Below are 27,230 nucleotides of genomic sequence, written 5' to 3'. Positions count from 1 at the left end.
ACCATCCAAATCAAACATTTCCACACTTCACCATGGAACAATGAATTCCGAAACGAATAGTCTCCGCAAAACAACCCTCCTGGCGTGGAGCAGCCGGTCTTCAGAAGGACCCGAATTCCAGCTGATACTCCTGCATCTCCAACTCGCAATTACCGGTCCTGGAATAGTGAATCAATATCCTAACTTCCCGTTCCCAAACATCCCTGGATCCTAACCGTCTACAACTCCTCGATACTAAACTCCCCTGACCTTCCTATATTCAAATGACTCATGCAGAAAGAGAAGAAGAATTTCATATTATAATCATAAGCAGTAAGATAAGAATTGAAATGTACCCGCAGCCGTATCTGGTGCTGTCCCGACCTCCTCTGCCGTAAGCTGGAAGGCACGTCCCTGAGCCCTCGCGGGCTCTGCTCTACCCTGTCCCCCTCCAGTAATCCTCAATGTAGCCGACGCTGGAGCCTGCACTGGTCTAGCAACAAGCTGTGGACAGTTGGTCTTTACGTGACCAACCTGATGGTAGTGATAGCAAATCCTCATGTCCTGGACCGGGGCCACCTGTCGACAATCCCTCGCATAGTGCCCCTCCTTTCCGCACTTGCGGCACGCACCACCGGACCTACAAACTCCGGAATGACTCTTCCCACACTTCTCACAAGTGCGCCCGCTCTGTCCTCCAACCCTAGAATCAACGGTCTTGGACCGCTTTGGCGCCGGCTGCGACTGCACCGGGGCCTGCCTCTGTTCTCTCAACTGTAACTCAATCTCCAGCTCACGCCGCTAAGCGGCCTCCTGTAACTCCAGCAACGTATCATATCGCTGGGTAGCAACAAACTGTCTGATGTAAGTCTTGAGCATGATCAGATAACGCGTCATCTGAGCCTGCTCGGAAGTGAACTCTGGGCAAAACATCGCCCTCTCAGTAAACATACGGTTGATCTCTGTCACCGACTCCGTACCCTGTCTCAACTCCAAGAACTCCTGAGCTAGCCGCTCACGCTCGACCCGAGGAATGTAGCGGGAGCAGAACATCTCCCTAAACCGATCCCAAGAAACTGCAGCTCTCTGATCATCCGAATAAGACCCCATCATCAACCTCCACCAGTCCTTCGCCCCAGACCTCATCATGTTCATGGCACACCTGACCTTCTGGTCAGTCGGGCAGGAACATGTGAAAAAGCATCCCTTGATGTCCGATAGCCACCTCATGGCTATGATCCGGTCCTGAATCCCATCGAAAGTCGGGGGCTTCGTATTATCGAAGTCCCGATACTGAAAAGCCTGACTGGCTCCTACCCCTGCCGCTGATACAACTACAGTAGTTGCCGCGGCAGCCGCCTCTGCAAGGGCTGCATAACGATCATCAAAATACTCCACCATAGCAGTCTTGATAGACCCAAACATCTCCGGCAACTGAGCCCGGAACATAACAGCAACCTCATCATGCAGGATCTCCCGGATCCTGGCATCCATCTCGTATGGCCTCATCTGGCCAATAGTCTCGGGTGGTGTCGGCGCCTCCTGGCCTCCGTCTCCTGCTCCTGATCCTGACCCGGATCCAGTCACAAGGATGTTGGGTTTTGAGCATTCTAACACTCCTATGGTGTACATGCAACCCTATAAACCTTGGATCTATGTTTTCTCTATTATACATGCAAATATTAACTATTCCAAGGTTTCATCCTAACTAGCATATTATGAAGCACCTATACTACAAAGTTCTAGTTAGATGACATACCTTTTGATGTAGCTTGATGTCTTCAAGCTTTAAGAGCTTAGCCCCAATAGTGTGGAAGCCTCAAATGGAATCACAAATCACCAAAACACCTTGGAAGAACTTGAGAGAATATGTATGCACACTAAAATCGGCCCACTCTTATTTTCACACACTTGTGCCAATTTTGTGAGCCAAGGACCCCTTTATATATTATGGAGGATTAGGGTTACATCCATGTAAACCCTAATACCCATGACCTTTCATTTACATAGGATCCATGGGTTAAAAGCTCCATGGACCATCCATGAAAGCTTAGCCCAACCTAAATGAACTTGGCCCATTCCATATATATAAGAGTCCATATTTAATTAGTTCTTTTTGATCACTTAATTAATTCTAAATTAATTCTTGATCAATACTAATTAAATAATATGATTCCATATTAATATATTAGAACTTATAATATATTAATATAAATCATAAATATACTATTCTCAAAAGACTATCCATATAAATTGTGCCGGTGAAGTGCAACCCAAATGGACCATGCCGGGTCGGGTCAAGTACATACCAAATATAGTTATGGACTTAGACATTAATCCAACAAAGGAGTCTCGTAACCACCATTCTGAAAACATACCAATAAGGTATCAAATAATCCGCATAATAACAGGGGACCAACTTCTAACTAAACTCTAGGGGTTGTGATTTCCTTGCTACGCGTATGGGTCATGTGCTTTCAGTAGTACGGGCCCATACTACCTTCCACACCTACCCATATTTGTCTCAAGTATCACCACAACGCCCTATCAATACGCATAAACATAGCAAGCGCTCAACCCTCACTCCTAGAGGAATGCTAGGTATCTCGTAACTGGCCTCCCGGCCTCTCACTACCCTCCCATCCACCAACTGCCACACGACCCTCCATTGGTGCCAGTTAACTATTGCATGAATACAATCACATACCGCACAGCTTAAACAATCTTAGACTAAAAGATTTAATCCCACAACGGTTGGACTCAGACAAGAGCTGCGCAGCAGGACCAAATCCCTTACCCTAAGACCGTTTAACCCATGTAGCATGTGACTTAGAGTATTCACCCAATAGTTAGTTCACACGCGAAAGAGTCACAAACAATCAATTGAGGTACAAAATATAAGATAAGGCATCAAAGATCAGGCAATTCTATCATACGATTCCTGAGGATCCCTATCTTATTACTAGCATGATGTTCTAACATATCACATAATATCAAATAACTTGTGCGGTATTTTGGGGTCTACTTACTGGCTCCGACTGATCGTACACTTCGCATCCTCTTTTACTTATTTTGAAAACCATTTAAAAATCATTTAAAAATCCTTTCCTTGATTTGAGACTGGATTCACACGAGTGTTCCTCCAATTCACTCAAACCAAGGCTCTGATACCAACTTGTAACACCCATAAAATTCAAGCCAAATTTAAACTTTTAAAACATTCAAAATACCAATAGTTATTACAAAAAGGTTTTCCAAAATAGTTTAATATCAGAGTTCCCAGAAATCATAATCATAAACCGAGGAAGTGTACGGTCATGCCTTCGCCTTCCCGCGGACATCCACTGAACCTGAAACAATAAACTGAAACTGTAAGCCCGAAAGCTTAGTGAGTTACCCCCAAAATACCAACCTCATATAATCATAATCATATCATATCAACAAATACATAACAACCATGCATATCGAGTCTTCAGTGTGACTGGTCCGCCCGCATCGGGCCTCCAGTCCACCTGGTCCACTCTCTGAGTCTACAGTATGACTGGTCCGCCTGCACCGGGCCTTCAGTCTACCTGGCCTACTCTCCGAGCCTCGGCACGTCTGGACCGCCCTCTCGGGGCCTTCAGCCTATCCGGACCGCTCGCCGGGCCTTCGGCCTGACTATGTGCCCTCCCGGGTCTGCAGTCTATCCGGCCTGCCATGGGTATGTTGGCCTACAGCACAAAGCAGGACCCGCCCCAACCCAACCCCCAATCAAAACAACCATATGCACATATAACAAATAATCACATAACGGTATATAGACAAACAACCGGTCTAACAGATCATATAGCATAGTATAATCCTATATACCAGGATACCGACCTAAACCAGGTCACTAACATAATACCGTCCTAACTACCAGGACGCAGATCTAACAGATCAATAAACATATCATGCAATACCCGGATACAAATCCAATAAAGGCCCGACGTTGGTGCCGTAGACCCTGTTGATATAGTGAGGATAACTCACCTCGCAAAGCCGATCTAAAATGAAGAATCAAACTCCCGAATCACCAACTCGCCGAAAATCCCGAACTATCCAAAATAGCGAGTAATAAGTCAAAATAGGAATATTAATCTTGACCTAGAATCCCACAAATAACATTAGTCCAATTTGCCTTTTCTTTCATTTGGTCCAAGGCCCAATATCAATTCCATGAATTACAAGTCCATATGTGTAAGGCCCAATATTGGCCCAATTTACCAAATTGGTCCTAACTTCCTAATTGGGCTTAATCCCAAGATCCATTATCTAAACTTGGCCCAATCCCAATTATTCAGAGAGTCCAGCAAATGCCCAAGTCTAAATAGTCCTTAAGCAACCCAATACTCGAAGCCCAAATAACAAAAGCCCAACAGAGGTAGTACGCTGGGCGTACTCCTTTGGTACGCGGGGCGTACTCCGATTTATGTTGACTGAAAAACGGGACCATTGACTTGGTACACGGGGCGTACTGCTTCCTACGCGGGGCGTACGCAAGTTTCACGAAAATCCACATAAGTGCTTAATGGCTTAAGCACTTAAGCCCAAACTTCAGATCCATCGACCAAATATGCCCAGGACTCATAAAGTCTCTAACTTTATCACTTTGGACGTCCAGAAAGTTATTAATCCAAGGTCTTAATCCATTAAGACCTTTCTACTACTTGCATGGGTCCTCTCAGGCCATTAGGACCTCATTTTTATCACTCAACATCCCATTAAGAGTATGAAAGGACAGCTCATCTTGTCCAAATCATAACATACACCATTTTGGGACTTCTGGGACAAGAAATGGTTCCAAAATGCTAGAATGGCTAGATCTATGATATACAAGCATAAAGTTTGAAGCTTTTTACCTTCTGGAGCTTCTAAGACACAAACCAACTTCAGATCTACGAGCCAATCTTCTTCTCCAACTTCTTGGTGCAATGCCTTCACCTCCAAGAGCTCAAAATAGCCAGCAACTCACACTCTCACACAAGAACTAGGGTTTGGGACGTTTCTGGAGGATGGAGGCTAAGAGTGATGAGAGGAAATGAACCATAAGGATGTTTATATAGTCCCCAACTCCAATTATTAGGGTTTCCATATTTTATGAGTACGCCCAGCGTACACAAGTGTACGCCCAGCGTACTAGGGCGCGCCCTAGTACGCTCAGCGTACCCTAATGTGCACGCATCGTACCCCTCCTGGTCCCAAAATTACAACTCAGCCCTTGGGCTCTTATGGCTTTACCCTTCCACCCCCAGGGACTACCAATGACAAAATTGGGATGTTACAGGAGAAGTGCAATCCCTTTCGATTTCCATATATATCTCCAAGAAAATGAAGATCCAGATGGAATGATGGAAAATGATCCAATCAACTTCTATCAGGCCATGCAAAGTTCAAATTCTCAAAAGTGGATTGATGCCATGAACGAGGAGTATAAGTCCATGCAAGACAATAAAGTTTGGGATCTTGTTCCATTACCTGAAGGTTCAAAGCCTATTGGTTGCAAATGGATTTTTAAGACCAAAAGGGATTCAAAAGGTAATGTGGAAAGACATAAGGAACATCTTGTAGCTAAGGGCTTTACTCAAAAGGAAGGAATTGACTTTAAAGAGACTTTCTCTCCGGTTTCAACAAAAGACTCTTTTAGGTTGATCATGGAACTAGTTACACATTACGATCTTGAGTTACATCATATGGATGTTAAGACAACATTTCTCAATGGTAACATTGATGAAACTATATATATGGTGCGACTAGAAAACTTCGTATCGAAAGACTCAAAGGAAATGGTTTGCAAACTAAATAAATCTATCTATGGACTCAAGCAAGCCTCCCACCAGTGGTACCATAAGTTTCATCAGATCATTGTCTCATTTGGTTTTGAGGCAAATATAGTAGATGATTGTGTATATCACAAGTTCAGTGGGAGTAAATACATCTTTCTGGTCTTGTATGTTGATGATATATTACTTGCCACCAATGATCTAGGGGTCTTATATGAGACCAAGAAATTTCTTTCAAAGCATTTTGGGATGAAAGATCTTGGGGAAGCCTCATTTGTATTAGGAATCCAAATTCAACGAGACAAATCTCATGGAATTCTAGGATTATCACAAAAGAGCTATATTGAAAAGATCCTTGAAGATTTAGCATGCAAAACTGCAAACCAGGAGACACCCCTATTTCGAAAGGAGACAAATTCAGTTTCAATCAATGCCCTAAAAATGACCTTGAAGTTAAAGAGATGCAGAAGATTCCTTATGCATCGGTTGTTGGGAGTCTTATGTATGCTCAAGTGTGTACACGTCCCGACATATATTTCACTCTAGGGATGTTGGGGAGATATCTAAGTAACCCAGACATGGACCATTGAAAAGCAGCCAAACGGGTTTTGAGATATCTACAGAGAACAAAAGACTACATGCTCACATATAGGAAATCTGCAACATTCCTTTTGAAATTGAGTAGTTAAATAATAAACCATGAACCCCAAGATGTAAATTTATATTTTATATTATTTTATAGTAGCCCCAAAATCCATAATATTTAGCGGGGTGTTGGTTTCGGGGAGCCCAATGATATAATTTGGATTTTCGGGGGTTAAAGTGTAATTCCAAGATTTATTTTGTAAAGATTTTCAGAAGTCAGGGGTGTTTGGTATCATTTAGACTTATATTGAAAATATTATTGGGAAGCAGGGGCTAAAGGGTAAAATCCGGATTTAGATTGCAACGTTTAGTGAAGGAGGGGCCGATTGTGTTAAAAGGACTGAATTTTATTATGGAACCGGGGTTTAAGACCGCTTTCCGCTTTCCCCACGTCGCACCTCCAAACCCTAACCCTAGCTCTCTTCAGTCGCCGTCATGTGTGACCTCTCAGCCACCACCATCCATTCGCTCGTTTTTCCGATCAGTTACGGCCACCAAACGACCACCATTCTCCACTGAAACTCTTGCCGGTGATGTGAGCCGTCAACCAGCTTCGTCACTCTCGTTGTCGACGATGGCGAGGACCAATAACGGAGGTCCCTTCTTCTGCTGCTGCTATTGTTGTTCACGGTGGCATTTCTTCTCGATTCCTTTTGTTGGATTAGTGTCTAAGTCCATAACTATTTTAGTATGTACTTGACCCGATGGTTCATGGTCCTTTTGGGTTGCCTTCACCATAGCAACTTGACAGGGTGATTTGTGAAGAGATAAAGAGATATTATTATATTAATATATTATGAGAATAATATATTAAAGGAATAATAATATTATTTGATTAATATTAGTCATAAATTAATTAGGAATTAATTTGGTGACTAAAAGAGATTAATTGAATAAAGGGGATTAAACTGTCAAATATGTGATAGTTGAGTTTTTGGGCTATGGATCCTTATGGGATATAAGGTGGCCGAAATTAAGGAGTATGGGCTCCTTGAATTCGTCCAAGCCTTACTCTAGAAGGATCATTGGATTGCTTAGGGCCTAAGTTATTCAATTAGGGTTAAGGATGTAACCCTAATAGCTCATAGTATAAATAGACCCCATAGGTGAGGGAAATCGGCGACCTGGTTGCATTGGAAACCCTAGAGCCGATTTTCTCATCCCTTATCTCTTTCCAAATCATCCTCTTGCTAGTTGGTGTTTGTAAGTCATTAGAGGAGTGATAATTGTGACTCTAAGCTCCAAGATCTGATTTCATATGTTATGATTCAATTGTTTACACTAGATCTAGCATTTTAAGCCTTGGATACATTGCATGTTCAATTAGAGAAACCTAGATCCAAGCATTAGGGTTTGCATGTGCACATAGGAAAGTTCTTATGGCTCAAACCCATCAGTGGTATCAGAGCTTAGATTGATTTCTATTGAATTGATGCATTGTTTGATTGTTCTTGCCATGAAAAATCGTTTTTTTGTGCCCCTGTCTGACAAACTCGACGAGTCCCATTGTGGACTCGGCGAGTAGCATGAACTCAGCGAGTGCATAATTGGACTCGGCGAGTCCGGGCGTCAGTCTGAGTTGATTTCGGGATTTCTTGCTGTTTTGCTTGAGGATACTTGCCTTAATTGTTTTGGGTCATTAAAATCCGAATTTTATCATATAATTGAATATATCCTTGACAAAACAAAAGATAATTACCATTTGATTAAATAATAATTTCATTATTTGATAATAATTGATTATTTGAATTAACTGGTAAATTGTCTTGTAAGTAATATTGACTAGGTCAAATTTAGATAATCATTAAATTAATTAGTTGATTTATATTATTTGCTATTTGATCCTTTATGTTTTGAAAAAGTTCAAAACTTGTCCTCAAGTTTTGAAATTTAAGTTTTGTGATTAAAAGTTTAATTTGATATATTAAAATTTCAAACCTTAGAATTTTACAAGTTTTAAAATTCACCCTTATACTTATAATATTATAAGATTAATAAATATATATGTATAACTTAAATGCTAGTCTTACCGTTAGTAGGCATCATTCACGAAGCCGATCTATAAGGGGGGTATAAGGTTATGGCCTATAAAATGGCCGTTTAATGGGTGTCCATTCTCACCCACCGCTTCCTTGATTGGTGGAGGGTCGTTAGCCGAACGGGTAGGATAGGGCAAACCTTTCCTCATTAGAAGTATAATGAATCTATATAAAGTAACTAAATGCTTTTACAAAATTCCCAATCTTAGTTACTTTAGGCAAAAGTGAATTTGATGCAATTCCATGAAATTACACTTTGTACCCTTGCAAAGACGTTAATGGAGCGTGTGTGGTTAACCGGCACACTAATTGGTTCTAAGCAAAGGTGGCAAAGGGTGACTCAATGTTTGTCATAGTTCGGTGGAGCGTCTGTGGTTAACCGGCACATCGAATAGGTGACTGTAACATTGGGGGCACCATGTAAGTTTGCATGGTTATTCACACCCTGTTTTGTGATCCTCGGCATCCCAGTCACAAATCGAGGGGCATATCGAGATTTAAACATGCCATTGAAAAGTTCAATGAATCTCAAAGGATCTAGGAGTTTTTCAATACATTTAAAACCTAATCTCTTTTTCGTTTTTCATGGTGGAAAATTAGTGAATCGTCATTCACTTACCTTCAAATGTTCTGCAATTTGGGTTACGACATCCCTCTCCCAAGTTGTAGAGTATTGTGTTGGGTCCTAGCCTTAATATCTCATTTTGGGTGATTTATTAAGGACTAAATCAACTGACTTGATTTTTCTCCCGTTTTGTAGATGTCCGAATCTAACCGTGGTCTTCCCAAATCCCATGGAAAATGTTTTCCCACTCAAAGTGGAAGTCTTTTACACAATGAAGGTGAAAGATCAATCCTTGCATTGTGGACTAGCTTGGTTTCACTTCCTCCACCTCCTCCTGTTGTTCTCCCAAACCCACAAGACCGAAGAGTTGAAAGGTTCAAGATCACTCAAGCCCTGTTGGCAATGAAACATGAAGATGGAAAATCCGTGTGTGCTCACGTCCTAGGGATAAAATCACACATCGATAGGTTGATAATGTTGGGTGAAACTTTCCCAAAGGAGTTGGCTATAGACTGGGTCCTTAAGTCACTCCCTAAATCATATGATAAGTTCATAAGAGAGTATTATATGATGGATATTGACGCGACCCTCATTGACCTAACTTACATGCTAATTGCCGCTAAATCAGAAATGATTTGGTAAAGTAATGGAGCATATTTGTCTGGTAACTCAACCAACCATGCTTCCGTGGTCACTCCAGGAGAAGCCACCTGTTTCTGCTGCCAAGAGAAGGGGCGTTGGATACGAAGCTGCCCAGAGAACCTGAAGAATCTAAGAGATGGGAGAGTCAAGAAGTATGGCTCTACCTCAGGTAATATCCACTATCTAACTCCATTAAGTTCCTATTCATTGATTCTTAATACATAATGTGATAAGATTACATTTGAATGTTTTGCAGGATCAGAGAAAAGAGAAGAAGCTTGATGGAAGAGCAAGATGAGTCTGATCACGAAGAAATGGATTACGATCGCATGGATTCGAAGATCAGATTTTGAGCTTAGAAAGTTATGATAGATTTGTTAGGAACATTTGATTACATAGTTTTTTCAGTTGATTTTGCATTGTAAGGACGTGTTTTTCCGCTGCTTTATGAATAAAATAAATTTTTGGTTTGACTTATTTATTTATATCCTTGCAATGAAATCGTTGTGGAAAATTGATGTTTGCGTGTTTCTATAATAAATGGACGTGATTCTTAGTTATATTATTTATGGAAATTTTCTTAGTAAGGAAGGATTCCCATCGCCCAAGTTTCAATTGGACAAAATCTTGGAATCACACGATTTGAATCATGTGATGTATGGAAATCTTGATACTTAGAAAATTTTTAAGACTAATTCCTTGACAAAGAGTCAAGTGAAGGACTAGGAGAACGGGTTCACGATGTTGTGCACCAGTTAAGTTCATCATAAATAACAATTAGATTATTCGTCATATTTACTAAAGGATTAGTGAATGTGGTTATGCTTATAGGATTAAGCATGATTCTGAACCATTGAAAAGTTTCAATAAATGACAGAACGAATGATAAGAATCAATTAGGCAGAAAGATAAGAAGTTTCTCCAATCTAAGAAGAAGGGAGAGTACTTCTGTATCAGGTTTTATGATCGTCTTAATTGTAAAGAACCATATTACAATCCATCCTCAAAGGATACCTTAGTGCACTAGTTTGGCTAAGAAAATGAATCAGGAATTGCTATAGTGGTTAAGTCGTTAAGATAAATCCTACTTCGTTCCAATATCGTATATTAAAATTAAGATTGTGACATTGAGTGACACATCTTAAGTAGGTTTGTAACACTTATCAATTGTGGAATAGAGAAAGTTTTCTTATTCATACACATTTGGAATTTGTAAGTTGTGATGTCTTGAAGAAGACAAAGACCAACTAGAACAAATTAAATTATGTGTTAGTCTTGATAGAATTTCGCACTAACTCTTGAATATTTGTTTTGTCAAGAAATGTTTCTTGACAAGAGAATCATATATGTCAAGAAGTCAGTGGGAGCATAAATGATCTTGAAAAGCTTCAAGAATAAATCAAGAATAAACCTAATCAATGATCACTAGCACACGACTTGAGGTTTGTAACCTATCGTGTTGACAAAATTCTTTTCTGTGCCGATCCTGTTGAGTAATTATGCATATGAGTTCTACGAGTTCTCAATAGACCGCATAAGGCAAGCACCTTGTTCGATGAAAGTACATTGACTGGCATAGGTGAGCTGCTAGACAACTTGGAAGCAATGGTGGGACCCTTGGTGGCAAGAAATTAAGAATGAACAAGTTCTGCCCATAAGAGTTTGAATTTGTCACAAACATTATCTTTCGATTATGCTTATGGCAAATTCACATGGATAGGAACACATACACCATAAAATCTAAGTGTCATAAGGTTTCTCTCCTTCATGAAAATGATTGTGAGGAAACGCTTTCACTAAGAGAGATTTTAAGGAGATAGCAATTATGTAAATTGCATTCTCAAATTCGATTATGATTACGACATCCCTCTTCATAGTTCGAATTGAGAGATTTGGTAGTTAGTCAGAACATTTGGGACTTAGTAAAATAAGTTCTAAATTAGTTTAGACACACATGTGAGCTGTCTCAGGAAATGTGTGTGATTTTGAGAAGCTTAGATAAAGGCTTATCGAAGCATATCGTATTAGAAACAATGAACTTTGGAAGTCAATAAGTATTGTTTTCTAGAAGCTTAGCTGGTTTCTGAATACGTGTCAAAGCTAGTGGGAGCATAAATGTTATGTTGGAATGGATATAATCATCATGTTAGTGGGAACATGGTTATTATTTAAGTATTGCAAGTTGGCAATATTAATTATAGAAAAACAAAAGTGTCATTTTGCAAAGTTGCAGGGGTTGAAAAGTTGTTTTGCTATAATTAAGGGAGAGAATGTTATAGTTTGTTTCCAATCTAAAAGCTTAGATCGAGAAATTTTAATTGAATTTAGTCAAGGGTATATTTATTATTTGCATTCTCAAAGTTCGATTATGATTACGGCATCCCTCTTCATAGTTCAAATTTTGAGAACACGACAAATAGAAATATTATGACAATATTATAGCAAGAAACTGGTAAAGTATCACGTTTTCGCTTCGGATTGTATCCCATACGCTTCGGGTATAGGATCGATTGCATATGCTGTAATATTCGACCGTTCTAAAATTTTTTCCAAATGCCTAGGGCATTTAGAGGGAAAAAGGGAATAGAACCGGATTTGACTAAAATAATTAAACAACTGCCAAGGACAATCTAAGGTTCGCCAAGGATTGGTCGCTTGTGGATAGTTGAAAGTATAGTCATGGATGGACCATATTGACATTATTATGAATAGATAAGATTCTATTTATAATGAGTTGTCATATGAAAGATATGGAAATGTTTCCATATTGGGAGTTAGATATCGAGAATCTATGTCTAGATTAGAAGCTTTTATGCAAGAAGGATGTTCAAATGAATGTACTTTGAATATGAGACTTCATGACTATGGAATTGTCTTGTAACAATTTCCAATAGAGTATTTTGTGATTTCATTGGCCGAGTCTTTGTGACTTTTGTGCCGTGACATTACGAAAGGACTGTTGCATAAAATGTTAGAATCTAACATATTCTAGTAGTGGTGAGAATTTTGTATTCTTACACTAATGGATTAGGAATTATGAAATGAGTGTGATTGAAAATGTTGTTTAATTATACTATTTCACAAAGTAAGGACCATAGGTAAACATAGTGTACATGCTAAGAGCATGGGACAATTGTAGTTATAATTCAAGTAAGATGTTGATTACCCGAAACAACAAATAATGAGTAATCAATATGGTGATTAAGTAAAAAGTGTTTTATTTATACTCAAAAGTTTGGGGCCATATAGGATTAGTATTATTCTTGTGTTTCATTTTGCATGTTTTGACTTCCTGAATAATAAGATTATTCGAACGTTCCACAGTCGCTCATACTTTGGGAGTAGGTATGAAAGAAGATTGTCATGAATTGGTTTGCAGATTGCCTAAAGTGTATTAGACATAGCAAATGTTTGCTGCAACGTTCATGAGTGCTTATGAATATGATTTGAGCATTGGATTAAACCCACGCTCACTTGGATCGCTTCATGGATTTTATCACGAGTGATTGGTGAGACGATAATATCTTGTATTCTTGAAACCGAGATGTGTGAGTTGTATCTTGTGAGTCGGTTGCACATTGATAATACGTAAACGCACCAGTAACTCGGTGTTATAAAACGTATTGTTATGTGTGATTCGGTGAGTGAGTGCAAGCGAGCATTGAGTCAAAGTTTATCCGTTCCTTTTACCCAAAGTGGGATAAAAGCGATATCTGTGGGCCCCTCGATGATTTAGTGATGACACCCTAAGCGCTTGGCCAAGCCGGGACTAAGTTGATGTGTTCAATTATAGTCTATTGTCAGTTGTCATAAATCGGAAGTCGGGAAAGAATACATGAACAGAGAGTATGATTAAAATCCATGTCTCAGTTCATACGATATATCGAATGGAGGAATATATGATCCCTTATCTAAAGGACGCGTTACTGATAAGATCAGAGTTTGACAACGGTTTTTGAAAGCCGCGATTGCAGATCAGGATCTGAAGTCATACGCAGAATAGTTATTACACTTATCCAAGTGGGAGACTGTTGGATTAGTGTCTAAGTCCATAACTATTTTAGTATGTACTTGACCCGATGGTGCATGGTCCTTTTGGGTTGCCTTCACCATAGTAACTTGACAGGGTGATTTGTGAAGAGATAAAGAGATATTATTATATTAATATATTATGAGAATAATATATTAAAGGAATAATAATATTATTTGATTAATATTAGTCATAAATTAATTAGGAATTAATTTGGTGACTAAAAGAGATTAATTGAATAAAGGGGGTTAAACTGTCAAATGTGTGATAGTTGAGTTTTTGGGCTATGGATCCTTATGGGATATAGGGTGGCCGAAATTAAGGAGTATGGGCTCCTTGAATTCGTCCAAGCCTTACTCTAGAAGGATCCTTGGATTGCTTAGGGCCTAAGTTATTCAATTAGGGTTAAGGATGTAACCCTAGTAGCTCATAGTATAAATAGACCCCATAGGTGAGGGAAATCGACGACCTGGTTGCATTGGAAACCCTAGAGCCGATTTTCTCATCCCTTATCTCTTTCCAAATCATCCTCTTGCTAGTTGGTGTTTGTAAGCCATTAGAGGAGTGACAATTGTGACTCTAAGCTCCAAGAACAAGAAGATTCAAGCAAGCAACTTAAGGTATTCTTCTAGATCTGATTTCATATGTTATGATTCAATTGTTTACACTAGATCTAGCATTGTAAGCCTTGGATACATTGCATGTTCAATTAGAGAAACCTAGATCCAAGCATTACGGTTTGCATGTGCACATAGGAAAGTTCTTATGGCTCAAACCCATCACCTTTGTGCTACACCACAACCACGTTCGCTGCCGCTCACACGATTCTTCTCCGTTGCTCCGGTCAACATTCATTCTGAGGGAGGGTGCTCCGTGCACCTTAGCTTAAGTGTCGCATGTATGTGTGTGTATTTTGGTGTTGTTGTACGTTGTGGGTGTGCTTATTGGACAGACAAATCGAGAATGACCACCATGGCAACCAACCATGGTGGCTGCCGCCACTTCTACTTTTTTGCCGCCTTCTGCTGCCGCCAACTGTCTTTTATGTGAAAAACCCTAATTAGGTTTTGGTTCTTGTTGGGCCATTTCTTGGACTAGTTGTTGTGGGCCTTCGCGGGCCAAATTGGGAATAGGTTTATGGATTAAGGAAATTATTGGGCTTTAAGATAAGGCCCATTGGAAAGGCTTGGGCCCTATTTGGAAAATTGGGCCATAGGTGGGCTATAATTGGGCCTTGATGATTATGAGATGTTGAACCATCAGAATGCCAAGTGGTTGGACTATAATAAATGGTTGGGCCTTAAGGTAAAGACCATGTAGAGATTTGGGCCGAATTTGGAAAATTGGGCCATCTGTTGGGCCTTGGTTGATTATTTGGCTTTTGGGCCTTCAAAGTGTGAGTTTGGGCCTTGGTTTTGAATCAAGCTAGGTTGAGGGTAAAGTAGTCTTTTTACCCCAAGCATGGACTTATGGTTATGTATTGGAACCCAATTATTAACTGAGTGTTGTTTTGATGTTGACAGTTCGGGAATCTGTCAACCAGCAGCTAGAGTTTTATCCGCGGGACTTCAGTAGTGCGATGTGAGTCTCCTCACCATATCGATCGGTCGAAGGCACGAAGGCCGACCCATTTTGTGATATGTGGTACACTAAGTGATGTAGTGATATGTGGTATACTAGTTGGTTATATGTTATGTGGTATGATAGTTGTTTATGTGATATTTGCATGAAAGACCATGGGGGAGCCCATGACACTTGGATGTAAGACCATGTGGGGGAGCCCATGACTTTCCAGGTAAAGACCATGGGGGAGCCCATGACACCTGGATGTAAGACCATGTGGGGAGCTCATGACTTTCCAGGTAAAGACCATGGGGGGAGCCCATGACACATAGGTGTAAGACCTTGGGTGGAGCCCACGTCATCGTGGAGTAAGACCCTGGGAGGAGCCCACGAAATCCTTATATGTTTATATGCATGACTTATGTGATTGATATGGTTTATGTGATTATGTGGGGTATGCTCTGGGGAACTCACTAAGCTTCGTGCTTACATTTTTGTTTATGGTCTCAAGTATCATTGGTTTGGAAAGGTAGGGCCCGACTTGATCGCAGTGCACACACCCGTATTTTCTGCATTATGTGATTTTGGGATGTAACTCTGATAAATGTTTTAATTAATTAATGTTTTTAAATGGTTGGATTAAGTAACATTTGTGTTTGACTATAATGAAAAAAAATGAAATTTTTACCCTGGATTTTTGGGTCGTTACAAAATCAGATGTTTTGGAGATCATTAGGTATTCTGATTCTGATTTTGCTGGATGCCAAAACAGTTATCGATCCACATCATGCTACATTTTCTTATTAACAGGAGGAGCTATTTCATGGAAGAGTGCGAAACAAACTTTGGTAACTTCTTCCACCATGGCGGCAGAATTTGTAGCATGTTTCGAGGCATCAGACCATCCAATATGGCTGCGGAACTTAGTCACGGGGTTGCGTATTATTAGTGTTGAAAGACCACTAAAGTTGTATTATGACAATAAGTTGGCAATGTTGTATTCCAACAACAACAGAAGTTCTACAAAGTCAAGGCATATTGACATTAAGTTTCTAATTGTTAAAGAAAGAGTGCAAAATGGAAAAATCGCAATAGAGCACATCGGGACAAACTCCATGAAAGCGGATCCGCTCACGAAGGGATTACCTCCCAAGGTCTTTCATGATCATGTTACACACATGGGTGTGATAAATACTGATGATATTTTGTTTTAGTGGGAGTTTTATAAATTATTTTTGGGTGCTTTATTTTTGGTTTAAGAACAATTATGTTTTTTGTACAGATTTAAGAATTCGGTTAATTCCATTATTAGTTGCACTTATTTGAAGTTTGATCTCACTTCAAGTTACAGAGGAACTCGTCGGAAATCAATTTTGATTTTGTGACCACGCATCATGTTTAATCTATGTCGTTAGTTATACTTATATATGTAACCATTGATGGTTTAGTTACGCATTGTAACAAAGACTGCCTTGATCCTATACAGTTATGATTAACGGACAAGACTGTTCAAGGGTACCAATATCATGATAACATACATTAAAGCGCTAATATGATTATATGTACATTTATATATATTCATGGTCTAGTGGGAGTTTGTTAGAAAATCATGAGACCATTCTATAAATGAACATATATATTGTTATCATTTAAATCCAAAATATTATGGCAAGTGTATAAGATTGTTGATGGACCGATATTCACTTACCATTTGTGGCTTGAGTTCCCAGTTTGACTCAAGATCCTCAAGATCTCTTCCATCTCTCACATTAGGGTTTATCTTCATCTATAAATATATGTGATGAGGAGCAAATCAATATGCACAAATTTACTTCACAAATTCGTTTTTTTCTGATTGCCAAAGGGTTCTTAGAGTTGTATTGAGATCAACTGGAAAACCAAGCTTGTTCTTCAGATCCAAAACCTTCAATGGAAGCGTGTACACAATCTCCTTCTCCTATTTTCTTTTATATAGATTCGAGTTTGAAAGTCTGACCTTGAAAGCTTATGCATATATAGATTAAGTTATTAAAAAAATAACATAGATTTGGTGATGAAATGTTTACTATTTGCAGAGTGGCTTCTCCGGTCACTACGACAATATCATTTTTACTTGAACTTCAATGTAGGTTTAAGTCTTATCTTTGTTTAGTACATTGTAAATGATTAAATCATCATACTATATTATAAAGGAAACATTTTTTTCTTTTACCACATTCATTTGAAACTCCCATGACTTTTCAATTTATTTCTAATAATGATTATAAGTTGATTAATAAGATTAAATAAATATCAAACCTAAAGTGTAATTATATATAAACTAAATTTCAATATTAAAAGAATATCTTTACTTCTACTTATAAAGTTATGTTTTTTTTTTTAACTTTTTTACATATTATACTTAATTTATTAGTTTTAATATATTGTTGGATGTAAACCATTATAATTTTAAAGCTACAACTTTTGAACAATTTGTATAAAATATTTGAATTATAAACTTAAATATAACATTACAGGACCAACTTAAATATAAATTTTAGTTTAACTTAAACAACCCAAATGATATTTTGTAAATAGTTAAAAGTGATAAATTGTAGTGTCTTTCTAATATTGATTATAATTTGGTTAATAAGGTTAAATAAATATCAAACCTAAAGTGTAATCATAAATAAACTAAATTTCAATATTAAAATAATATATTTACTTCTACTTATAAAGTTATGTCTTTAACTTTTAACATATTATACTTAACTTATTAAATTTAATATGTTGTTGTATGTAAATAATTATCCATTTAAAGCTACAACTTTGGAACAGTTTGGACAAAGTACTTAAACTATTAATTTAAATATAACATTACAGTGTCAACTTAAATATAAATTTTAGTTCCACTTAAAAAAACTCAATGAATATTTTGTGAATAGTTAAAAGTGATAAATTGTAGTGCTAAATGCAAAAACTAGATTATAATATCAATTTAACTAAAATATTTCCTAAAGATATTTGTATAATCGTTAAAAGTTTTCAAATAAGTAGCTTAAAATAACTTAAAATAACAATAGTTAAAAATAACTTTATATAAATGATTATATTGTTATCTTTAAAATCAAAAAACAATGTCTGAAGTTTTAAATAATTATAATGATAAAAATTAAAACGTTAAGAAAATAAATTTTAAAAAATTAATTAACAATAACAAAAACTATAAATAACATTAAGCCATATATTATACTTAATTTTACTAATGAGTAACTCACGGGTAGAAGTAATTCAAAAGGTTGAAATTATACAATTATAATAGATATTATCATATAATTCAAAATAATCAATATATTATATGTATTTATTATATACGAATTATTATATCAAATTTAACAACAACGTTATTGTTATGTTTAAAAAAACATATATATTGTAAAGATTTCAACTATATAGGTGTTTCTGCGCAACGCGCGGACATTCGCCTAACATTCAAATAAAATCATGAATTTTTTCCATTTCTTGACAGATGGGAGACGTTTATATATGCTTCACAATACATTCATTCATATCATAATTCTTTTTGTTATGATTTTTATTTGGGTGTTTCGTGTACTACCTTCTCATATAATATGAAAAAGTGTGAATTCGTCTAGATATGTAGTTAGTTACAATTTTATACACAAACTGCTACTTCCTGATAAGAAAAAAACTGTCCAGGGATTCAGCCCAGACTCACCTGCTAGTTACCTAATAAGCTCACAACTTCGATATAATCCTTCAAAAATAAAATGTAAACATTTGGTTTTTATGCACCCAACCTTAGTCGTAGTGGTTATTGGATATTGATGGTTAGGAATTTTATATTCACTCTTAATAATCATTTTTTTTCTTGGCCACAAATCGTTTTTTTTTTTTTTTTTAAATGTTCGATTATTAGGTCACTAAAACTAGAGCCGACAAAAATTGACCCAATGCACCAACCCAACCCAAAATTAGCAGGTTGAGTTGAAATTTTCAACCGATTTATATTAAATGAGTCAACCCGTCTAACCCATTTAATTAAATAGGTTGGGTCGGGTAAAAATTATCAACCCGTTTTCAACCCACTAACCCATTTAACTTTAATTTATATTAAATTTAATAATTATTTGAGTATTATCATGTATTAATCTAAGTATTAGTTTATAAATTACTATGTTTATATTATTATTTATGTTTTAAAAAAATGGAATCCAAATTCCTACATTTCTTTTTGGCACCGACAACACTACCCACTCTAAAAAAATCACTTAGAAATTACATATCTTTAATATTATTTGAACAATTTCTTTGTATATGTGAATTTTGATTGTGCTTTTGTCATACTTTGAAATTTTATTTAAGTCTATAACTAATTTAAGTGGTGTAATCTTTAGTTAATTAATTGATTTATTTTATTTTAAATGGGTCAACCCAAATTTAACCAATTTATTTAATAAGTTAGGTTGAGAATTACATAAACGGGTCAACCCGATGACAACCCATTTATCTGAAAGGTTGGGTTGGGTTGGAAATATCAACCCATTTAAATAAACAGGTTGGGTTGGGTTGAAATTTTCAACCCAATTAATAAATGGGTTGAACCCGAACCCAACCCAGGTCGACACATTGCCACCTCTAACTAAAACCACAAAATCATAAGTAATTTTAAAGGTGGCAATGGGTCGACCTGGGTTGGGTTCGGGTTCAACCTATTTATTAATTGAGTTGAAAATTTCAACCCAACCCAACTTGTTTATTTAAATGGGTTGATATTTCTAACCCAACCCAACCTTTCAGATAAATGGGTTGTCACCAGGTTGATCCGTTTGTGTAATTTCCAATCCAACCTATTAAATAAATTGGTTAAATTTGGGTTGATCCATTTAAAATAAAAAAATAAATAAATTAACTAAAGATTACACCACTTAAATTAGTTATAGACTTAAATAAAATTTCAAAGTATGACAAAAGCACAATCACAATTCACATATACAAAGAAATTGTTCAAATAACATTAAAAATACGTAATTTCTAAGTAATTTTTAGAGTGATTAGTGTTGTCGGTGCCAAGAAAAAATGTGGGAATTAGGATTCCATTTTTTTAAAACATAAATAATAATACAAACATTGTAATTTATAAACTAATACTTAGATTAATACATGATAATATTTAAATAATTATTAAATTTAATATAAATTGAAGTTAAATGAGTTGGTGAGTTGAAAACGGGTTGATAATTTTTACCCGATCCAACCTATTTAATTAAATGGGTTTAGACGGATTGACCCATTTAACATAAATGAGTTAAAAATCTCAACCCAACCTGCTAATTTTAGGTTCGATTCGGGTTGAATTGATGAGTTGGATCGATTTTTGCAAGTTTTAAGTAATTTACAAAGACAATTACAATTTACAACTAGTGAAACACCTAAGCAAAATGGTCAATAATGTTTCAGCCCATCTCAGATTGGGTCATATGAGCCCACTAGGCCTTAATCACTAACAACAACCGGCATAATCACAATACTACCGTTTCATTTTACGTCGAATGTTCATATTCAACGGATTTTCGACGAACAGCAACAGAAAAGGGTCAAGACCGAAATAAATCGGAAGCTAGGGTTTGATTGGCATTCAACTCTGCAAAATCAGCGATTTGTTTGAAAAATTTACGAAGAAATGAGGACGTCTTGTTGCCATTCATTTGTGGCATTCATTCTCAAATTCCTCATTTTCTTCCAAACATTCCTTGGAATTTCGATCATTGTTTACTCTGGGTATATGTTGAATCAGTGGGAGAAACACTTGCCGATTCCGTCACCTCCACCTTCACCATCACCATCATCATCACCATCACCATCACCATCACCATCACCATCACCATCACCACCTCCTTCGGATTTAGCTCCAGCCCCATCGCCGAATTCGTCAGAATCTGTTTTCTCCATTTTCAACACGGGTAGGGTTTCTGATCAAGTGATTCATCTGAATCTTGGAGCTGGCACGATTGAAAGTTTCTATGGCGGGATAAAGCTCGATTCCAATCCCATTCCTGCTCCCTGGTAAATATTAATCTTTATTTGTCTCTGGAGAGTTATCCGTTAGGGTCTCTAAAAAATGTTCTTTTTTGAAAGACCTAGAAATGAAAAAATTGTGGTCAATTCGTCAACAACTGCAATTCTCACATAACTGCAGGATGTACATTCTCTAACTTCGATGAGTTGAATTTGACTTAAGTTGTCTGATTTTGGTGTTAGTTAGGGTATGTGTTATGCAGTATGATAGAATAGTTGCTTATATATTGACAATTTGGTGCTATATTCCGTGGCAGGTTCATATACGCATTCATGGGATTGGGTGTTGTACTTTGTTGTATCTCTTGTATTGGTCATATTGCAGCTGAAGCAATCAATGGGTGTTGCCTTTGTTGCGTATCCTTTTTTCTTTCTTCTGTGTAGATAATACTTGTATTAATTTGCAATAATTTAATAGGGCTTCTCATGCCATGTCTTTTACTGATTCAGTTGATTCAAATATCTCTGAGAGTTATCTCCTTAGCGTGAACTTTTTGCAGTACACGATACTGAAAGTTGTATTGATCCTGCTTGAGGTGGCTTTAGTGGCATTCATTGCACTTGATCATCGTTGGGAAAAGGTGTTATATTGTAATCATTCTTGAGACATATATTGATGTTGATCTTGAGAGTTTTCACCCAAGTAATCACATTTGGCAATTTTTAGGATCTACCACAGGACCCAACCGGAGAAATTGATAGCATTCGGGGTTTCATAGAAGATAATATTGATATCTGTAAATGGGTTGGCATTGCTATAATTGTAATTCAGGTAAGATATCTTTTCGTATTCTATATCAAACACATTCACTAACATGAATTCTAAGAGCATGATTCTTGTCACCTTTTCTAAATTGCACCTAAATCATGCTTGGTTCTTACCTAGTCTGAAAAGGGAACACTTGAATTGGTTAGGGACACTGGAGTTATTGTTTTCCCCATTGTTTATTAACAGATAATCTTTGAATTGAGATTTGAGAGTGCATCTATTGATTAAATTTACATATTGATGGTTTACAACATGTTTAAAGATTTAGATGATGATTGTCTTGTTTGTTTGTTTGTTTGTTTTCAGGTGGTAAGTCTACTTCTTGCTGTAGTTTTGGGAATGATGGTGTCTTCAGAGAAGAAGAAGAAGGATGATGATGTGGAGGAAGGTTCTGTTTCTGGTTCAAGAGGGAAAGCATGGGAGCCCCTCTTAAACTCAAATTCAAACCAAGCATCATCCTCAACCTCAACCTCAACTAGTGGTGGTGATGCTAAAGCTTTTAAGTCTGACATCTGGACCTCAAGGATAAGAGAAAAGGTACTCCCCTCTTTTTCAATTTTCATACACCTACTTACTAGTTGTTTTTGACTTTTGTTAGGAATTCATCAAACATTTACCATGTCTCTCTCTTATTAAGTTATTTACAGTTGTGAAGGAATATATTTATAAGTGTAGAACTGGCCAAAAATACCCTTTGAGAATTTCCTAGAATCTGGTCATAATAAGAAGATCAACAGTAGATTCTTGAACAAAAAGAAGTGTGCTTTATAGTTTTTCAATGACTTTTACGATAAAAAATGATAGTTAAAATGGTGAAAATATGAAACCTAACTTGCTTTTCATTTTGGTTTGGATGCAGTATGGATTGAATAGCAATCAGAGTGCAGCACTTGACAGGAAAGTCTAAGCAGCACTACATTTTTTTATCTCCAAGATGTGATTGTTGGGAGAAACCTCAACCTCATTATTTAATGAAAGCCGCAATGCAATTTCAATCTGTTTGCCTATTTTAAAGGAATATGGGTGAATTTTGCTAAGGTACGATTTTTTTTTTCTTTATGATTTTATTTGTATAGATAGCCCGTGTGATCATTTTATAGCCCCCAATCCATCACTCTATTTCAGAATCACCATTATGTTCATTTCCTTGACATCTTATCTATCTAACAACCAGTGTTGTACTTGTACCATAAGCATTTGTAGATGTACATTGTGTGGTGATGAACATGTGTGTTACTACTTCCCATTAACATCCTCTGTGTGTGTGTGTGTGTGTGTTGAATTTCATAAATCTTGTAACAGATGCTTCGAGTTAAGAATTGTGTCCAAACTATGGTGTTGAATTTCTTCATAAATCTTGTTTTATAGTTATATTATAAATTACTAATTTTTAATGTTGGTGAGATAATATATGACTAATACATTGTATAATTCAGAATACTTATAAACAATCATCATCATTGTTGAGCCACTGTGAGTTGTAAACCGGACAATGGTTTTTAAGTAATTATATTAATTTCGTTTCCAACCAGTATGTCCATCATGATTTCTAAGTGCCAACTTATTCATACTTTTGATTTTATAGTGCTTGTTTTAAATTGAACTTTGAAGATGGAATTTCTTATTTCCTTAATAATATTAAGATGGATCAGTGGGTAGTGTGAAAATCCATTTGAAAGTAGAGATAGTAATGGGCCGTGGATTAGTGATGGAACTGCATCTCAAATTCGTTCCCAACATGTCTGGGTACTTGTTTACTAAATAACCATCGGATAGACTTTTCATAATAAAAGCAATATATAACTTTACTTATACTTTTTACATATACTTAATATTCATTATCTGTAATAGCAACAACTTATATTCCATTATAGGCGATAACAATATTTAATAAATAAAGCAAATCGCCATACTAGTAGGAAACATAAGTATTAAGTTATTACGATTTATGGGTAACAAAAAAATTTGAGTTATGGGTAAAAGATAATATCTTTGTTATTTTGTGAATCCTATCTTTTGTATTGCATTACATAATCCATAACTATGCCTTTGCAAAATAAACATATATCTTGGGCATGGTTCTAAAAAACGCGTCATGGCGCGCCTCAAGGCGTGCCATGGCGCGAGGCGTGGTGTAGCCGTTACGAAAACGTCCAAGGCGGGTTTGTTAAGCGTGACGTCCAAATAACGTGTCAAGGCGCGCCTTATCGCGATATGACGTGAGTTTTTTTCAAGGCGCGAGTTTTTTTTGTTTTTTTATTTATTTATTTTTTCGGGCCTAAAATAATTGAATTTTTATTAACTTTTTATATTAAATATTAATATAACACTTCTAAAAACTTGATATACTTGATAAAAATCAATAATTATATGATTTATCTCTTTTAATATATATAAAATAGTCACGACTTGAAAAATGTCATGGCTCGCCAAGGCTTGTCATGACTTAACTTTTACCTTGTCGCCAAGCCACGCCTCACGTTATTTAGAACCTTGATCTTGGGAGTGTTCCCTTGACCCGCGCCCACTTTTTCAAGAGTTGGGCCTTAACGACGACATGTGCTCCGTTGGCATACCATATTTAGACTTTATATAACACTTATCTTTAAAGTTTGAACAAATATAAGCGGGTTGATAGGTGATTTTCCTTTAATTATGTTCATATACAAATATTTTTTTGTCTGTTTGTTTATAAATATTAATAGTAGATATTTGTATAAATATTACATTGTTATAGTTATAATCATTTTCTTTTACTTTGTGAATAAAGGCAATTCAGGATGTTACACTTTGGATGGACGACTATGGTCTCATTCAAACCATTTTGACCCGTTAAAATTTTAGCTGTTTTTTGTTTTACTCATTTAAATCCTTAAAGATAAAACACACCTCAAGGCTCAAACCAACTTATTTATAAGTAAATGAGTGGAAAGAGTCGCCTTTAATCGGCGTAATCTTTACATATTTCTTTATATGCCCAAATATTAAAAAAACCATTTCTTTATGTTTGTTTTAACGATAAGGATTTGGGAATTCATAAATGAAGTTTCGGTTCCGGACATCACCCTTCTAATTCTAATATCGTGATTAACTTTTCCATCATATTAATTGTACGATCATTTGGTAAGTCCGTCCCTTCCTTCCATTTGTCAACCACATTGAAATTTAAGGCACTATTCAGTTCAACAAACAAACACACTACAATTAATGTGAAAACAACATGTTCCCAACCACTTCCTTATTAGAAACAAAGAAATTAGGAAAAGCATTATTGTCACCCACAAATATATATATATATATATATATATATATATATATATATATATATATATATATATATATATATATAAAGTGTGAAAAATGACCGGGAGCTATGTGGGTCTAATATTGTCTCTCCAAAAGAGCTCTTATGGAGAGATGGAGACTTCAACATATATAGTCGGTTATAGTACTATGTCGTACCAACATGAGATACAGTAAGACCCTGTTTGATAAGTGTCTTTCCAGCCCTAAAAAGATCTTTCCGGCTGAATGGGCCGGAAAGACTGTTTGTTTTACACAAAAAACTTCGTCTTTCCCGGTAAGATTGGCTTTCCCACACAGCCACAAAAAGAAGTCTGAATGGAAAAGAAGGACGCGTTGGACATTTGTGCCCTAACAAAAAAAAAAACGCATACATCGTCGCTGCAATCTTCAATCGGTCATCATCGACTCTACCCACCTTCCATTGCATCCATCTTCCGTCGCCGGCCAACCTCCTCCCGCCAAGCAGACCACCGCCGCCCTACTGCTCCGCCCCATAGGTTTCGTTTTCTCCTTTTGTCGATCCATCAACAAGATTCTCATCTTTTTCTTTTTTTTTTCTCGATCCATCAGCAAGGATTTTCAATTAATCTTTCTTTTTTCTTGATTTCGAAATTATGAGTGAAATCAAAATCAAAACATGTTTTTGTGAACAAGTTTTTTTTTCCAGATTTCTTATTTTTTAGAATTTGTGCATTATACTTGTTTTTGTGGTTGAAATCAAAATTAGAACATGTTTTTGTGGTTATTAAAGCATACATTCATGTTGTGGTTATTAGAACATGTTGATTTTTGTTCAAATATGCTGATTTTTGTGAACAGAATGCTGTTTTTTGTGAACATATATGTTGTTTGTTGAACATACATGCTGAACTAATGAATATATATGCTGTTTTTTTTGTATATATATGTAAAATTTTGATTGTAAATGCTGTTTTTTATATATACATGCAGAATTTTAGTTATAAATGTGCTGTTTTTTTTAACATACATGTTGAAATTATGAACATATATGCTGTTTTTTTGTATATAAATGCAGAAATTTGGTTCTATATATGCTGTTTTTTGTACACACATGCTGAAGTTTGATTATACATGCTGTTTTTTGTTTATACATGCTGAATTTTGGTTATATATGCAGTTTTTTTTATATGCATGCTGAATTTTGGTTTTATATGCTATTTTTTGTATATAAATGTTGAATTTTGGTTATATATGTTTTTTTTGTATATGTATGCTGCCTTTTGGTTTTATATGCTGTTTTTTTTTTGTATATACATGTTGATTTTTGGTTATATTTGTTGTTTTTTTTATTATAGACATGTCACAAAGGAAATCTAGAATCATTTGGGACCAAAGTTTAGACAAAACTTTTCTTGATGCTTGTATCCAAGAAGTAACCACAAATGGTCGTGAGGGTAGTGCCCTCAAACCAAATTCATGGAAAGTTGTAGCCGAAAAATTATTAAAGGAACACGGTTTAGTCGTTGACCAAAAACAGATGAGAAACCACTACGACTACTACAAAGGAAAGTATCAAGCTTGGGTGAAACTTAAAAGCAAAACCGGAAATATATATGATCCTTTAACAAATAAATTTAATTTGACTGACGAACAATGGGAGACGGAGACGAAGGTAATATATATTCGTCTAATTTTAAAACAAATAGTAGAAATATGATTATTTTCTTTTAATGGTTTGATAATTTCAAAATGTTAAACAGTTGAACAAGATTGTAGGAGCTTTGAAAACTGTGCCCCTCCTTTTCCCTGATCTGTGCACCCAATTATTTGAAGGTGCAACCTCTACCGA

At 36.4% G+C, this 27,230-nt stretch overlaps 1 protein-coding gene across 1 annotated transcript; it reads left to right on the top strand.

The window, feature by feature from the left end:
• The first annotated feature begins 20,824 nt into the window (after positions 1–20,824).
• LOC145141243 (Tetraspanin family protein) lies at positions 20,825–23,172 on the top strand. Its single transcript, XM_079074550.1, has 6 exons — positions 20,825–21,333; positions 21,603–21,702; positions 21,846–21,926; positions 22,013–22,117; positions 22,421–22,651; positions 22,974–23,172. Exons 1-6 carry the CDS (start codon positions 20,951–20,953, stop codon positions 23,019–23,021), a joined length of 948 nt encoding a protein of 315 aa, XP_078930676.1. The 5' UTR covers positions 20,825–20,950; the 3' UTR covers positions 23,022–23,172.
• Positions 23,173–27,230: the final 4,058 nt, after the last annotated feature.

The sequence above is a fragment of the Lactuca virosa genome, chromosome 9 (assembly GCF_052849685.1).
Source record: "Lactuca virosa cultivar CGN04683 chromosome 9, Lactuca_virosa_CGN04683_v6, whole genome shotgun sequence".
Lineage (NCBI taxonomy): Eukaryota > Viridiplantae > Streptophyta > Magnoliopsida > Asterales > Asteraceae > Lactuca > Lactuca virosa.
This window is presented reverse-complemented; position numbering and strand designations above follow the sequence as displayed.